The 17,359-nt window shown below is 41.9% G+C and overlaps 1 protein-coding gene across 2 annotated transcripts; it reads left to right on the plus strand.

Moving 5' to 3' along the window:
* The first annotated feature begins 1,731 nt into the window (after positions 1-1,731).
* On the plus strand, positions 1,732-10,434 carry IL22RA2 (interleukin 22 receptor subunit alpha 2). Of its 2 annotated transcripts, none has more exons than XM_026076232.1 (6): positions 1,732-4,477; positions 5,421-5,571; positions 6,364-6,542; positions 7,806-7,975; positions 8,406-8,583; positions 9,732-10,434. In XM_026076232.1, exons 1-5 carry the CDS (start codon positions 4,363-4,365, stop codon positions 8,559-8,561), a joined length of 771 nt encoding a protein of 256 aa, XP_025932017.1. In that variant the 5' UTR covers positions 1,732-4,362; the 3' UTR covers positions 8,562-8,583; positions 9,732-10,434. The 2 variants fall into 2 exon arrangements, with proteins under 2 accessions (XP_025932017.1, XP_025932019.1); XM_026076234.1 differs by having other exon boundaries at positions 1,732-3,969.
* Positions 10,435-17,359: the final 6,925 nt, after the last annotated feature.

The raw sequence follows: 17,359 nt of genomic DNA on the forward strand, positions 1-17,359 counted from the left end.
AATATTTCAGGCATTGCCTCAGCTGCTGCTAGCACCAGTATATCGAGCAGAACAAGCATTTGTCCCACCAGACATTGAGCCTTCCTTTCTTTGCTGTAGTGGCTGACCAAGAAAACATGAGCAGCATTTGTGTTGAGCTTATCTGTGTTTTTTTACCGGCCAAGTGAGCACCTGGCATCTTTCCTATGCTATTAAAATCAGTTAAACCAAAACAGAAAGCAATGGAATATTAATTCCACATGCCTCTCAACTGGTGGGTTTTAATCTGCGGATGATTCAGTAAGGGATCCAAAACTTAATGGAAAACAAGTCTTTTCTGAGTAGGCTTAAATTAACTGTACCAATCCTTAGCAGTGGAAAAATCATATAGATTTGCAAATGAGAACAGACTAACAATTCAAATAAAATGCTTTGAGCAATTTTTGTATTTGGTCTTATCTACAGTTCCTAATGAACACTAGTGTTGGTTACTAGTGTCTTGGGGTAATTCAGTGTTTCACACTTGGTTAAATAACTATTGTATATGAAAATAATTACTTGCTACCCAGTAAATCTTCAGCAACACTTCATCTTTAGTTACATTCAAGCTTCTCACTCTCAAGGTGCAGTTAGGGCATTTGGAATTTCTAATGACAATTTGTAAAATGTTGATCTGAACCTTTTAACACTGAGCTGTTCAAACCTGTGGGCAGGAAGTAGTGAATGCCAACACTGTGCAGTGAAAGTCAATCTCGCTTCCTTAGCAACTTCTTTGTAGTAACTCTTGTGGTGCAATGTCTCTTCACTGAATGGCAGAAAAAGCAACAATCCCTGTTGCTTGATTTTTTTTTTTTTAAGTAGTGATTTACTGTCATAGTCACCACTAAGATCGCAAAGGGCTGGTGCACATGCTGTACTGGAAAAGGCTGAGGGAGCTGGATTTGTTCAGCCAGGAGAGGAGATGGCTTGAGGGGGCGGGGGTGGGGGTGGGATCTAATTGCAGTTGTCAACTACATAAAGGGGGGGAGGGAGGTAGAGAAAAGCCAGAGACAGACTTTTCTCAGAGGCACACAATCAAAAGACAAAAAGCAACAGTCAAGCTGCAGAAGGGGAATCCCAATTAGACACAAGTGGAAAAAAAAAAAAAGATCTTTGCAATGAAAGTGGTTAAGAGTGGGATAATACTGCAGTTAGCCCTACTTGGAGCATTAGGTTGGACAAGGTGCCCTGCAGAGCCCTCATCCAACACAAGTTTTTTTATGAATCTGTGCTGGTTGCTTAGAAGGGTAAAAGACTGAAAACTGCTGCTTCAACTGGGAATATTCTTTAGGGCTAGAATAACCTGAACTGCTCATTTTTTATTGTCCATTCATCCCAGTGTAAAACACCAAACACAGGAAAGATTTGTCTGGCCTCTGCCAGTTACAAGAAGTAGGCTCCATGAAGCACATTTCTGGAGCTTCCTCCCTTCCCTCGTCTTCCCACACCTGCATCCATGCACACAAGTGAAACCTGCCCACATGCCTACATCAAATATCAGAGAACCACATCCTGGAAAGCCAAAGGTGGTGCTGTTGCAGCAGTTCTGGGGTTAACTTTGGTGCTCATATGGATGGGAAACAATTTGCTCCAGGAAAAAAAAATAGATGGTGCTATCAAACTGAATGAGTCAGGGAGCTTCCAGCAGGAATGTACTTGACTTTTACCTCTGTGTAGCAATATCCAAACCTCAAGAGAATGAACTCTGTTTACTCAGCATTTAGATAGGTTTTTATTCCAGAAAAGGAAAAATGTCCACAGTTCTGCGTGTGTTCCTGCAGGACATGAGAGGGCACCGCTCTTTTTTGTTGGCTCTGCGGAATCATCTGTACTACTGTTTCAGTTATTATTTCACAAAGGTTTGGACCTTTTATTTTTTATTGTTTTTTAAAAGTTCTCATTTATTTAAAATGCACAATATTTCAGTACATACTAGCCTATACATTAGGATCATCCTCAATTTTTTACAAAATTTGCCATATATGTGTTTTATTAAATTCAAGACATATATGTCTGTATGTTCATATGTACATATATATGTGCATGTGTGCATACAGCTGGTACTTGTTTGAATATAGCTATTTATGTCACACCAAGCACAACGCACACAAGAAACATGACTAAGAAAATGTTAAAGATGATAATGTTGGATTAGCAGATATTTCAATAATTTCAAGGTTATGCAAAGAGTTACCAACTACTCTAGACTGCCACGCCATTTTACAGATAAAGCGCTATCAGAGTGCAGTGCACAGGAAACCCAGACTTTTAAAGGGGGTAGGCATTTCTTTCCCCATTTCACCATAAAGCACAGCACTCTCTTTAGATTCGGAAAGAAATGCTGCTGAAAGCTACAGGCAGTCTGACCTTCAGCTCTGTGGTCCTCCTCACCCCTAAGTTTGATTTTCAGATCATTTTGTGGTGATGGTAGGAACTGCATCAAGAGCAATTCTGGCAAAGCTCCACAGTTCAGAGCCCAGCAATTCATTGGCGTGCAGTACACAGCAAGGTGTGTGGCTACAATTTCAGTAAGTAAACACAGAGCCTTATGGCAAGCATGACTAAACTTCGATGACATTTCAGTCTGGTGATTGGTTTATAAAAGTTCCTTATTCCCGCACTTGAGCTCATATAACATGATGAAATACTAATTACATTTGGTGTGGGGAACCGCTTAAAGGTCATTGGGTTTTGAAAAATGTGTTTGGGAAATGGACAGATAAAAAAATTCCCAGACACTAATGGCAGAGATGCCTTTCTACCTTCTACCTTGATTTATGTTTTTCTTCTTTTGTGCGTTTCTTCTCAGTTCTATAATCCCCTATACTGTGCCAACTAGCTAATTTTCAAAGTTAGACACCTACAGTTTTAATATGTCTATTGCAAATTCAGTCCTTGAATAATGAAGCATACCAGATAAGCTGAACCGAAAGCCTGTGCCCAACAAATCTGACTGAGGCATATATAAGCCCAATTTCTTGATTAGATTCTGTCCCCTTTGTCTAGTATAACTGAGTGATTTTAATTAAAAAATACCTTAATTTCAGCCAGAACTTGCACTTCTTTTGTGCTGACAGGTGTTTTGCTTCCACCTTTTCCCAAGGCAAAGATGATTGTTGGGCAAATTCGTGTTTCTGCAGGCAGAAATATCCGTTCCTACAAACAGGTAGTTTTCACATTGGTGGGCATCATTAAATAGCACCATGCTGTATCACACAAAATTTAGGTTGTTTGTGGAGGTGAGCTTTCGAAAGGAGGGCGTGGCCTGAATTTTGATCATATATAGTGGTGTGTGAGTGCCGAGCTGCATACAGGCGCTCGTGGCAAGGGATGGGAGTCAGGGAAGCACAGGAGGGAAGGTGGCTCCCAGCCACGGCCGGCAGTGAAGTGCTCACCACCACCAGCAGGGTTGGCTGAGTTTTTTATATAGCAGAGGAGCGTGAGTGGCACCTGCCTACCTCCAGGCAGGCATCCACATGCAAGCTCAGTGTTTGCAGCCACAGCCTGACTTTTGCCTTGCAGAGATGGCTTTTGCTGCCGAGCCCGGGCCCCCACTAGCCTGGGGGTCCAGTGCCGGCAGGAGCGCGGATCAGCCACGCTGCCCCACGCCGAGGACAGTAACAGCAGATTCCCAGGTTTGTTTTTACAGCTTTGTGGCACACCCCCAGCAGCCAGAGCATATGACTCCCAGCAGTCCGAAAGTCCAACGTGGAGCAGCACTTTGGCCCTGCGGGCTGGGCTCGCCTCCCTGGGTCAGGGTGCCACTGTGACCCCCAGCACCACGGCTCCTGCATCTCTTGGGGCGCAAGGGTGGATGTGCTCCCTCAACATGCCCAGGAATCTCACCTCCATTCCCCATCCTGAGCAACATCCTGCTATGAACACCCCTAAAAACGCCACTCTCTGTGCTGTGCCCAAAGATGGGTCTCCAAAGCGGATGGCATCCCGTAGGTAGGTGTTTTACGTTATTACAGCAAGATTCTTTATATTCCTCAGCTCTGAGTGACTAGCAAGCTAAAAGAAAAAAGCACTTAGCATAGCAAGCAAACCCCAGAGGAGATAGACTTGACAAATTTATGGGGCAAAGCTATATTGCCAGGTGCAGATCCTTTGGGAATTAGTGCCTAGAAAAGGATCTTTTTCATGTTGGTTTGCTTCATAATTAATTCCAAACCTGTGAGTGATCACAGCTGCCAAGTACAAACGATTGCTTATGTTTAATCTAGAGCGACTCAAATGTTTTTCGGCTAAGTTAAAATAAACTAAAGCCAAACCGGGGATTTTGGAAATCTCTAAAAAGAAGGGGAACTCTGGCATGTTTAAGCAATTACTTCCTCATAAGACATGCCCAAGAGGAAGAGAGATGCTCTTCATTCATGGAGCTGCTTTCCTAACATGAGGGGGATCACGCTCTCCTCCCTCTGCTTATTGATGCACCTGCTTCAGGAGGAGACAACTAGTAAGTAAAGGCTTTTAATTTTTTTTTCAGTGTGGGGAAGGGGGTGCTTGGTCTGTTAATGAATCTGGACAAGTGAGTCAAGAAATCCCAGGATGTTTTGGTGGGTTTCAAAAGTCCTGTCCTTCCCAAGTTGGTCCATTTTGTTGTCTTTCAAGTTTCTGAACAGATGTTAAAACAAACATGTTGCCCATTAAATTTATTTGTAGCTGTATTACTGGTCTTAGCTCAACTAGCACAAGTCTTACCTGGTTCTGTGATACTGTCAGGGATAAAGCTGCAGTAATATAGAGTCATCTGGGTCACTAAATTCTGATACTTTCAGGACCTGGGTATTTCAGAGAGGTTGTTAACTGATTCTCTTCTCTGTAACCACCTCAGTTTGAAAACAGATTAGTTTGAGAACTGTCAGGCAGCTTTTTCAAGCAGTATAGATGGGAAAAGAAGTGAACCTCAGGTTATCTTCTTTTAGGCAAGAGCCAATAAACACAACTATGGTAACTGTACTCATGACAAGGAACTTAGAGGCATGAGAACTCTCCCATGAAAATAGTTATAATCCCCGTAGATTAAAGCTGAGATATGTGGAGGAAAGAGCACTTAACTTAAACTTCTGATGTAGCTGCTTCCTGCAGGTTCTGCGAATTGATCTGAAGTGTTTGTTTCCAGAGACATCTGTAAGCCATCTTTCACAGCAATAAATTCACTGAGGAAAAGTAATTAAAAATAAATAAAAATGTCCTTTTCTTAATACTCAATGCGTTCTGTAACTGCCAGCTCCGGTCACTGCAACTTGGAAAGTTTTGAACAATAGACCCAGAAGATCTAATTTCCCTGCAGTCTGCTAGTCTTAAACCAAATGAGCTGTAGCAATACCCAGCTATTTGAATGTGGAAGAGCATGTCTGTGACAAACACACTGCACTCTTATTCCTTATTGTTTGCAGCAATTTTAGTTTTGGAAAGTCGAGACCTGCAAGAGTTGATTAAACCACAGAAGGTTGAGTTTCATTCGTTAAACTTCAACAACACTTTGCGCTGGCTGCCCGGGAGAGCCAGCAAGGCACAAGACACTGTCTACTATGTGCAGTATAAAGTGTAAGTACCCAGGGGAACTCCAGCCTCCCGTGTAGCCCTGGTCTGCCCCTGCTTAGTAAGTCAAAGGGATTTCTCAGGTGACAAAGGCTCCTCCCTAGGTCTCCTTCCCCAGGGAATACCCTTGTTTTGCTTTGCTCACAGTGTTCAGTTGTTCACTTATTAATAGCCCATAAAATGCAGCCTAACAACCTGAAGAAGGCTGATAACAAGTATCTCTAGCAATGTGCTGCACACCCTCATGGCACAGTAGAATTACAGGAAAATTTAGCTTGCAGGGGACCTCTGGAGGTCAGCTGGACCAAAGCCCTGCTTGAAGCAGGGCTAACTCAATCAGCTGCTGCCACCATAGGAAATTTAAAGCATTGGGCCCCATTCCCTACAGCACCAAATGACTCAGAAGACCCTAGTGACAAACCCAAGACCCTGCTAGGGACCAACTCTGAGCTCAATAAAAACTCTCAAAAACTCCTGTCTTTGCACACCTGGGCCTGCTCCTCTGACTATAAACACCTGAAACCACTTTTGCCTTGGAGGAATTAACTGGCTAAAATGGCCATTCTGTCTGGCATTGAATATGTCTGGTAAGCCAAAGCTCATCTGCCTCTCCTGAGTAGCAAATGTGATTCCCAAAGAGCCCTGAAATAAATCTTCCCTGTCAAAAAATTGAAGGAGAGTTACTTTCCACAGCAGAACTGTGGCTGCTACAGCTGAGTTAAAATCAACTGTTAAAAATCTGTACAGACACAGTCAGAGGTGGCTAAAGCTTACACCTTTCCTCCTCTTTCTCCACAGGTATGGGCAAAGCACGTGGCAGAACAAAGAAGACTGCTGGGGGATTCAAAACCATTTTTGTGACCTAACAAATGAGACTTCGAATGTCCAAGAGCCTTACTATGGCAGAGTAAAAGCTGCTTCAGCTGGAGTCTATTCCGACTGGAATCTCAGCTGCAGATTCACTCCATGGCAAGAAAGTAAGTACAAACATATGGGACTGTTTGAGGAAGTAATTAGGTTTTCTGTGGCGTGGAGTATATCATTTTTGCTCATGATTTGTAATCACGAATAAGCTTTTTTCAGCAATAAAACTTTATGCAAAGAAGTCATGAATCAAAAGTTCTCAGGTGAAATGTTATGATAAAATAATTTTCCACATATTGAATACCAACCAATTACAGAGAAGTAGTTACCTATCTGTAATTAGGAGACCAGAAATACCTGATGCCCTTAACTCAGCCTCCTCCTCAAGGCATGGAACTACACAGGATATTTTCAGCAGTTTTCAGAGTTGCTGGAAGGACTGGACACAAGGTGGAAAAAGATGGAAACATCCTCTTCTTGGGTGGAAAAAGGGAGAAGAAAGCTGAGAGCTGTGTAACCAACAACCTTCTAATGTTTATGTATTTTCCTGACCACAGTATAATAGAATGGCCATGTGCAAAGCTTTAGCAAGTACAGTCATTATAATCCCTTAGTATGGGATAAATTGGAGGACTGTCAAAATACTGAATAGTACAGGTGTGCCTACCACTAAGTTGCCTGTGTATTAACTAGTTCTCCCTCACTAGCCAATGGATAATATGGATTGTATGAGTCAGTGCAGCTCATTTCAAAGCCCTGAACTGCAGACTTGAGCACTCCATACAGACAAAACCATAAGCTTTGACAAAAAGTGGTATCTTGTAATAGCAACAGACCATCTCGCCCTGTGCCGCATCCTCCTCCTGGAGAGCTGCGAAGGGCRCTTGCTATCTCCCATGTCTTTGGGGGCTGCGCACACAGCTATGCAGGCACTAGTTTCAACCCTCAGCTATTCTTAACCAAGCAGATTGCAAAACCCTAGAAAGTAATGATTGAGGTTGCTGCCCTTCACGTAACTGAAATAGTTCAAGTATCTGTTTTATACAGTCCAAGCACACAGATAAACATGAAAAAAATAGGGCAAAGAATGCAAAACATTTTACCTGAGTAACCTGCAGTCAGCTCCACGGAGCTCTGACAGAGTTCAGAGATTGGCTCAAAGTTAAAAATGCAAACACAGGAAACGTCAGCCCCAAAATGTCCCAAGCAATAACTGCTACAAAGTAAGAATTTACAAAGTGGCACTTCAACCTTAAATACAGCATGAGGCCCAGTTGGTAACATTAACATTAAATGGCTAAATGGATTTAAATTGTGGTCTGTGAAATGTTATTCAACAATTATAATCATGTTCATAACTCTGCTTATTTCTTTAGCTATGATAGGACCTCCATCGGTAAATGTGGTTCACAGAAACAAATCCATAATACTAAAGCTCCAGGCTCCACGTTCTCCTTATAAAAGGAAGAGAGGCAGCAACATACCAATGACAAATTATTATGATATGCTATATCAAGTCTTCATAATTAACAATTTGCTAGATGAGGTAAGTGAACATCCAGATACAAACCCTTCACCCTTGAAAAAATGGAACCAGGCCCATGTGGGCATACCCTTCTGTTTTACAGTTGAAGCAATCCTCCAGGATTGTGGGGGCATCAATGACTGTGTAAATATTTGAAAACAACTAGGCTTATTTTTCAGGAATTGAATTTGATTGAATGGAGTTGCAATTCCTCCCTTTCTTATTCTTTCCCAACAACATAGTATTTTATCCTCTCAGGTCTAATTAAACCAGATGGGACAGGAGGGGGATTGTTTGGGGCATTTTTTTACAAAAGACAACGTTATTAATGTTGACTTCATGCAACTCCATGAGCTGTTCTGCGTCCTTGGGCCTTACCAAGCTGTAGTCACAGATGCACTTGCTAGGGTGATATTCTTGACTGGCTGTTCTTCTTCCATCCTGTTTGAAGAAACACAGCACCCTGGTGTATGAAGGAGCAGACAAGGTTATTACAATAAAAGATTTGAGGCCTGGTGTCAGCTACTGCATCATGGTGAAAACTTATGTGCCGATGCTGGACCGCAGCAGCGCATACAGCAGCCGGCAGTGCACGGTGCTGCTGTGACAGGGAGGACCCACCGCAGCAGGTGAGTCGCCTGCTGAGGCTTTGGGGGACGCTGGAAGTCAAGAGCCATCCCCTCACCAAAGGGCGATATTGTCCAAAAGGAAGAAAAAAAAAAGTGTCACATAGAAACTGCTGCTCTCTGAGAGATACAGACAATATTAGCCAGAGTTTTTACATCAGTTCAGCTAGTTTCACATAAGATAAGGAAGATACGGCAAAGAAAATAAGGAGGTTGGTGTGGCTAATCATTTGCATGCTGGCAAGGTGCTTAGACAGTTACAGTAAATACTTTAGAAAATCCCCTGCATAAATTGATCAGAAATGCCTCCCTTTTCCCTTTCTTCAAACAGTTATACATAATATTGCTTTCATCAGCTTTTATTGCTGTCAAGTAATAATTAACTAAGAAAATGAGTGAACTCCAACTTTGTCAACATGTAATTCTGCTGCAAGCTCAGTATTTTTGTTCAGGGATTTACCTGGTGGATTTATTCCAACAGCAGTTAATGTGTCCAGCTTCCCTTCATGGCCGTTCTTCAGGTGCAATGTGTTTAAAATATAAATCAGTTATCAAGTTTCATGAGTTTCCATGAGCTGAAAGGCAAGAATTAGCTCAATTAGCTAATCTGGAAAGACCGTTTACCTGCCTCAATCACCATACTATCTTGATACACCATACATCCAAGTGAGAGAGATTTATTATTAATCCTGCCTTGCAGTTGCCAAGGCACAGAGTATATAAAGACCTAAGCCAAAGTTGAATTCAGTGCTATTAGCCTCAGAGAGCTTTGATTTGCATCCTTTTAGGGGTAACTGGGATAAACCAGAAAAGCATCAAAGTTTGAACCCGTGCTTCTGTCTTCAGCTCAGTGCCCTAACTATAAAACACTTTCTTTCTTCATAATGTGACACATAATGTTGGTCCCTCTTGAGAGTCAGTCAGTGTTCAGGCTAAGGAGGCAGCTGGGTTCAAGGTAATTCCCTTGCACCGCTGAAGAGCTACGCAGCACTGCAAAATTTCACAAGCTCAAATTAGAGTTGGACTGCTGAACGACCAGTAAAAGTATAGGAGGGATACAAGATGATGGCATGCATTGCATTTGCAGTTGAATTTAGTACCATGCAGCTTACATGTGCACTCCAGTGGCAATTCTCTCTCTCTTCCCCCAGAGATAACAGTGGAAGATGCTTCCCATCGTGGATCCAGATGTAAATGGATGTCTGTGGTTTAAGACACGGCTAGAATACATATTTGGATGGTTTTTAAATAAACCTTTGCTGCACTAAATGATTGTGATGAATCAGATCATTTTAGGCTACACAAAGCACAAGTATTATTTGTATTTTCTATATTACAATTTAAGATGGTATGCATTTGCAAGTACAAAGGAAATAGACTTGTATTGTAATTAAAAAAAAACAGCAAAAAAACCTTGTGAAAATATATCCTTAAGGCTGTTTCTAGGGTTTTTCTATTTTAAGCCTTGAAATTAAAATAAAATTTTTAAAATAGTTTCAAAGATTTTATTTCTTCTAAAAGAAAGGTTGAAATAGAAGTTAAAAAGTGTCCTTTGTTTAAAATAAGAACTGCACAATCCCCTAGCATACCCCATGCTTACAATGTCTTGATAAGGCCCTTGACATGACTGTTTCTGATAGTGAAACCAGTATGTGATAAGGCAGGAGCTTGCTAAACTGAAACAAAAAGGATCCTCTCTTTCAGTCAGTGACAGACAGGAAGGATTTAGGGAAGAGACCTTTATTTCAACCAGCATACAGTAAATGATGAATGAATGCTGACCATTGTCTGTGGTTTCTAATGATTTGATTCCTACTAGTATTCATCTTACAAGGGAAAAGATTTCTTGGGCAAGGTTTGAGTAGATACCCACCACTAAGCCGCCATAGGATACAGAGGGGAAATTACTTTTTCCAGTTCTATAAGGTCTGTAAAAAATAAAAATCTAAATACTTATATATATAAGTGATTGTGTGTGTATATATGTGTGTGTATAAAAATGTATATATGTGTGTGAATTAAATGAGAGGAAGAGAGAGCAGGCCAGAAAAAAATGCAAACAAAGCTCTGGAAAAAGCTCTGCTACAGAATCATTATCCACTTTTCCTTTAATTCACATACACAAAGGTGAATCAGTTCAATTTGAGTGACAGGCCTTGAGTTCATTGAAACCACATCCAAAGCATTTTCATATTCTGTCACTAACACTTCACCTGTAGGCAATACTGTTCAAAGCAGCATCAGGACCTTGTGGCAGCAGGCACTTGGGAGGAGGCTGTGGCTAAGTGCACACTGCTCACTCTTTCCTTTACCAAATGAGAAAGGGCATTACAGATTAAATATTTCCACCATCTGGTTATAACATACAATATATTTCAATGACCAGATTTGCAGGCATCTAGCTGTTTCTACACACCTAGTCCATAACATCAGATTTCCTTCATGACTCTTCCCTTTTTGTTCCTCTCCCTTTCTTCCAGTTGTTTTACCCTGCCCATATCACCTTTTTCTTAATTTAAATAAGTTTCTTTGGGAAAAGAGACTTATCAAAAGTTCAGACAGTACTTAGTGCCATGACAAGTTTCAGATTCTAGCAGATGGTGATAGACTGCAAGAACTGCACGTAGTGTGCAATATCCAGCATCTGGACAAGCACACATTGCCCGACCACCTCTACTGTGCTGGACAGGAACAGAATAAAATCATCCAGGCAGTCTATTAAGAAAGTCTGTCTTGCCTTCAAGCAATGGTGCCTTTGCCCACTTGTGGGTTATCACAACCTGAGAAAAGTGTTTGCAGTAATTCAAACTCGTTCTCAAAGTCTCTTCTTTCTTTAGTGTAGCTCATGTTGCCGTTGTTAAACAAATGTAAAGTTATATTACAGTAACATCTACTAACCCTGGTCAGGGAACAGACTCCGACAATGCTGGATGCTGCACCTATGTCAGATGCAGAGCATGAAATTGTTTAGGGGTCTAAAATACAGCAGCTGTCATGTTACAGGACTTGACAGTTTAACTTGATAAAGTTACAAAAAATGTGCAGCACTTACACTGGGAAAATGAATAAACTCTCTGAAGAAGTTTTGTGCTATGTTCGCTAACCAGATTTCACTTCCTCAGCAACACTGCAGGCTTACAGAAAGCAGTGCTAGAGTTGCAGGAACCACTCCCATTCTGACAGTGCCATGATTTATTATTACCAGCCCCACAATGTTCTGCAAAAGCCAATTTTCTCTTTCCATTTGAAATGCAAATTTCCTTTCAGCTCTGCTCTGAAAAGTAACTTTACTGGGGATGGATTTGGTAAAATGACTGGTGGTGTATTTTTGCTTCATGAGCAGCGAGAATGGCATGTTCCCATGACACGTTCCATTGCACACGCAGGATGTCAGGCTCGTACAGGGAGACGTACTTTGCTGTGGCAGGTCCTGGCTGAGTGATCTGCACCCACAGCTTCTGGATATCTCTGGTGATGTTTTAAAATCAATTTCCTTGGTGCCTTACCCTGCATACTGCCCTGCTGTTTATGCCTTCATGAAGGTGGAGTGGAGGAAGAGCCCCTCCCCCCCCCCCCCAGGTCTGAACTGGAGCAAGGGCTTTCTTGCAGGCAAGTCAGTTTGGAAATACCTGGAAAAGTGAGCTCTGGCTCTCCTTTCCTTTTTTTCCCTTTCCTCCTCGTGGATACCCGGAGCCTGTCTGCTGTGGATCCACCTCTCCAGACCTGGCCAGGATTGGCCCACTGCACTGAGATGGTGCACTGGAAGCACGGACACCACTCAGTGTAGGATGCCTTAACTTTGTGGTGTTGACCCTGACTGCTGGACTGTTTGCATATGCATATGCTGGTCCCCTCCCAGCCTCATCTCTGCTGTGAACCAATTAGGGGCTTCTGAGACGAAACTGGAGTGGGGTTGAGGGCAAAGTGACTATTCAACACAGACACACCACAGCAACCTTGGCTTCCGTGACAAATCTCCAGAGTATTCCTCTGTAGGCTGGTCCGCAGGCACCTTCACAGCATTTGGAGAAGGGGAATCAGGGTGGGAGCCTAGCTCCTTTGCTCCCCCTGGCACCTCTCTTTCTACTGATTATAGAGGCAAACTTGCAGGATCAATCTCCCAACATGGAGCATGCCTAAAGCTAATGAGATTTGTCCACTGACATTTCAGGCTAGCTGATATTTCTTGCAACAAATTTGCAAGGCCCAGCTGAGAACTCCCTCCCCTTGTTTTTTCAGTCACTTAACAGAGCAGGCACTTTCTAACAAAGTGTCAAATATCAGCTTATGTTTCAGAAAATAGAGAAATAAATGCTGGTTTCTGGTCCTGTGACATGGAGTGGGAAAGACTAAGCAGTATAACAAAATCAGAACTTGTGCAAGCTATTCCTCTTAGCCCTCGCCAGCTGCGTCACCAGGGAATGTCCACAGTCGCAAGCATGGTCTGTTGCAATGGCTTCAGCTTGCCAAATCCCTGTATAGTGACTGAGGACCCCACTGATGAGAAATAAAGATTGCGTCTTTTAGAAATTTGCAGTTATTGATCTTTGTCAATCCACCATTCAATGTGAAGCTCATGACAGCAGGGCCTACCCTTTTCTTTCATGACCATGGCTGAATACTACCTTATCAGTCTGATGGAGTAACAGTTTATCTCTCGCTGTAAGTGGTTTTAACTTCCTGTTCCACCAGCACACAGAACTGCAGTATTTAACTATGAGAGATTCAAGAACAGGGCTCCAAAAAAGCTGATAGAGTGACAGCAATGGACCAGATGCTCCAACCTTATAAATTAGGAGAAGATTATGCATGGCCAGCTGCACCATATAAATGCCCAGTTTTATATGATGCTGTGATCCTCGGTGTTTATCATATGGTCTAGCATCTGGTCAGTCCTGTTCACACCTCCCACATATCTGTTCTGATCAGATGTGGACTTGGGGTTTATTTACATGCACGACTTGATCTTGGCTGAGAACTGTTCACATGGCCCAGTGGTGCTGTGGCATTATAAAATGACACTGCCTTTTGCATCAGATCTATCAGTTGTTATCAAGTATTCCAAAGTGCAGGGAATTTATTATAAATAGTTGTACAGGGAATTTATTATAAATACATGTTTCTCAATGGATTTTAATGACATTTTTACTACAATGATCAAAGATATCAATCTGTAAAAGCCGTCTTAGAAGAAAAAAAGAAGAGAGAAGAAAATAAAACCCAAATGGCTGAGAGTTAGTTTGCCACAAAGGAAGCAGGACACAAAACAAGAGTACCTCTGCAGAGAAGCAGAAGGAAAGAAATGACACTGGCGTTCATCATGAGTAAACTTCCATTATCATTCGAAATTTGCTTTCAGAATCTTTTAGGAGGTGTTGCCAAAGAAAAAAAAAAAAAAGCTTGAAAATTTAGTTCCCAAACCAAAGCAATCACTTGCCATTGCATTGCAAACCTTATAATATGCATTGATTCTGTTGAAGTCCCATGAGTTGCTATGTATAATTTGTGAAATTTGCAAGCAATGAGCAGGAGCAGAATTCCTGCAGCAGAAAAAAAGGCATGACCTGAGGAGGAGGTGATTCTTTGCTTTCATGTCAATATAGTGCTGATATGTCAGTCTGCATTGTTGAAATCACAGGGACATAATTAGTAAGAGGTACAGGATGATCAGAGCAACCTCAGCTTCTGGTGTGAGCATTCCCTGTTCGGACTGAAGTCTGCGCGGTGCAATGTCCTCTTTTCTGTTTCCTACCTCAGGTCATGGTCATATTCTGTATTCTAAAGAGGGCACTGAATTGTTCTGCTTTCAAAGAAATATTGCCTCACTGAAAGCACTCCAAAAGGCTACTGTTTGGAGCATGAGCTCTGACTAGAAGCGTTAGATAAAGACTGATTACAGTTGTTGATTAGAAAAAATTCCTATCCTCCTCCAGGAAATTTGGACTTGGCATCAAAAATCTGGAAAATCAAGACTACCGGGTTTTGGCCACACAGAAAGGAAACTTTTTCTTGGCTTTTCACTTGAAAAATATGCTGTTATGGAAGATACTTTCATAGGTGTTTTTGTTTCAATCAAGTTTCAATTTTTCATTAGAGATATTTGTCTGGAAGTGTTTTCATTGATCCTATTCCTGAAGCAATGCTGGGGCTTATGGAAAACTAATTGAAGCTTGTCTGCCATTCAGTTTGCCCTCTCCTCTTTGCTTTGTCCCCCTGTGCTGTCCCATAATGTATCTGACTATCACTGGACCTTCAGAGGGCATGTTTCTGGACACAGCTCACCAGGTCTTGTATCCACCAAGGCATGGCTCTTTCCTTGGATCACACTGATTGCTTACTTGTAAAATGTCACATTTCCTGCTTCATCTGGGTGTAGCAGGATTGTCTTGGCTATCATAATCAGTTACGGTGAAATGAACAATGTTCCTTTAGACAGCTGTTGGAAGTATGAGATGGTGCTTGTAACTGCCTTTCATATATAGCAGGTATAAACATTAGAAAAAAAATCTTCCCCAGTCTAGGCCATTTTGGCCAGTTTTACTTCAATGCATCACCAGTACTGTGTTTGCGCACACTAAAGGGGTGCACAGCTGCAGTAGCTCTGTCTCCAAGTTTGTGGCTTTTGCTTCTTTTTCATGGTGGTAGCTCTGCTTCCAGCGCAAAGAGGCACAATAGCTGGAACGCAACGTATAAAGTAATAGTTCTCCCTATGGCTCTGAGTTGGACTTCCTCAACTCAGAGCTGTTCTGCTCATCTCTTCCCATTGCTTCTGTTGGGTCCCACCTTCTTTTGTTTTAAAACTTGACAACTCAAAGTACATTACACTTTCCATCATTTTCAGTATCTCCCATTCTTTCTTTAAACCTACCTTTCTGTGGCAAATGCAATTAAGGAGCAACTTTGGATGAGCCAGTGGCCTTGTATGCTCAGGAATGACTTGTTAGGCAGCTGAAAGGTTTTAACTCATGTTATGCCTTTCTGCACTTATGGCTTCATTTTTTATGGTATTTATTAAAGTGACAATATTTCAGCAGGAGAGAGAATCAGCTTCTAGAAACTATTCAGGATTAACATGTAATGAGGCAGTACCAAACTGGGATCTCATTCAGATTTTTTTGCATTCTCTTCACATTCACTTTCACAGTTTCATTCTTTTTACTCCATTTTCCACAACATCATTCAAATGTGCATAGCTTGTGATGCCATGTCTTTAAAATCAGATTCCTTTTCTCATACATTTTAACAGTTTGTTTTGCCAGCAAACTATCAATACTTTTATTTTATTCTTTGTGACATTCATCTAATTACTATGAATTTGGCTTTTCTATTATTGTGTCAGTTTAGCAGTTTATTTGTAACTTTGGTCATTTTAATTAAGTTTTCTTTTTTCTTTTTCTTTCTGTCTTTGTGGGCTCTTCTATAACATGAACAATTTAGCCAAGATAGAACTAGTTTTGCCTCTAAATCTGGGTCGTGAACCCTTACAATAAAAATAATCTTCCCAGTGTTGCACTGAGGATGTTGAGACAAGCTTATATGCACAAAGCTTTATTAGCATGATCCATAACTGATGACTCTAATGGTGAAATTTACTTTTGGAGGGAAAAAAAAGCAGAAAGGGAAAACTCTTCCCAGCAGCTAGCTGGGAAGAGAAGCAAGGAGGTCCCCAGATGAGCCTCTTCCTTTGCATGTCCTCACCAGTTCAGCATGTGGTGAAGGGGAAGATGATGGTGGCGAGTTTCATTGAGTGCTTTTCTCCTAGGACTATATATTTTCCATTGGGACCCACTCAAATTCTTATTGGTTGGTCCCATTTATGATGCTATTAGCACTGACTGGAGCACACTTAATCAGGTGCACTCTGGGTGCCAAGGTTTGTGCATGTGCCATATCGGAATAGCTATTGACTATTCAAACAACTGCTATCTATCTACTCTGCTATGTACTAAGTTTGGGGGAAGTTCAATGTAAACTAAAGCTACAAAATAAGGGTAAGAGGAAGGGGGAGAAAGAAAAAAAGGGGATGGTTCTCAAGCTGGTGACAATTGCTTCCCAAGAGAATCCATCATGACAGCAGTATTGGGGTTTGCAGGTGCAAGGCCATAAGGATTACAGCACAAGGGCAAGAGCATGAAAACAAGAAAAATACTGCCTTGGAGGCTCTGGAAAACACAGCCACAACAATCAGGTGAGAAGTTACAAGCTGCAGGTGAAAGGCAGGCTGCAGAACTGCAAGCGGAAGGCCCCGGGCATCGCAAAGGCTAAGGCACCCTGCAACCCTAGTATACGCACCAAGATTTTCTCATCTGTGATCCATCGTCACGGTTTTCTCTTCAAATTTTTTACTGTAACCTTAGAAATCATATGCACATGACATCAGGCTCCAGCTTATGCCTAGTAACTGTCCTATTAGTAGGTTACGATAAAATTTCAGTAAGTAGGGGAAAACTTAGTCACCTAAGTGTAGCTATCTGGTGTACATCTGTGAGGCATCCCACAGGACTGCAGCTGCCAAGCTAGGGAGGTGAGAGTCTCCTGTAGAGCCCATGTCGCATCTGCCAAACTTGCGCAAATGTTCTGGATGCTCAAAGGTATCCTAAATGGCGCTAGGCATCTGTGCTTAGGTGACTGAGTCCCACGGTGGGTGTGCTTGTTTCTTGAAGGGCTGCAGTGAATAAGCCTGTCCAATAGTTGTTGCTACCTCTTTCACTGACAAATTCCTCTCTCTCCAGCTTTTGAAATCCTCATGACAGTGGCTGTTTGCCCTATAAGATTGCCT

This window comes from Apteryx rowi, unplaced genomic scaffold (assembly GCF_003343035.1).
Source record: "Apteryx rowi isolate R43461 unplaced genomic scaffold, aptRow1 scaffold_429, whole genome shotgun sequence".
NCBI lineage: Eukaryota > Metazoa > Chordata > Aves > Apterygiformes > Apterygidae > Apteryx > Apteryx rowi.

Coding starts and splice junctions, on each gene's coding strand:
- IL22RA2 (XM_026076232.1), top strand. CDS start 4,363: ATGCCCAAGAGGAAGAGAGATGCTCTTCATTCATGGAGCTGCTTTCCT. Junction 6,543..7,805: donor ATTCACTCCATGGCAAGAAA/GTAAGTACAAAC, acceptor TTATTTCTTTAG/CTATGATAGGACCTCCATCG. Junction 7,976..8,405: donor TTAACAATTTGCTAGATGAG/GTAAGTGAACAT, acceptor TCCTGTTTGAAG/AAACACAGCACCCTGGTGTA.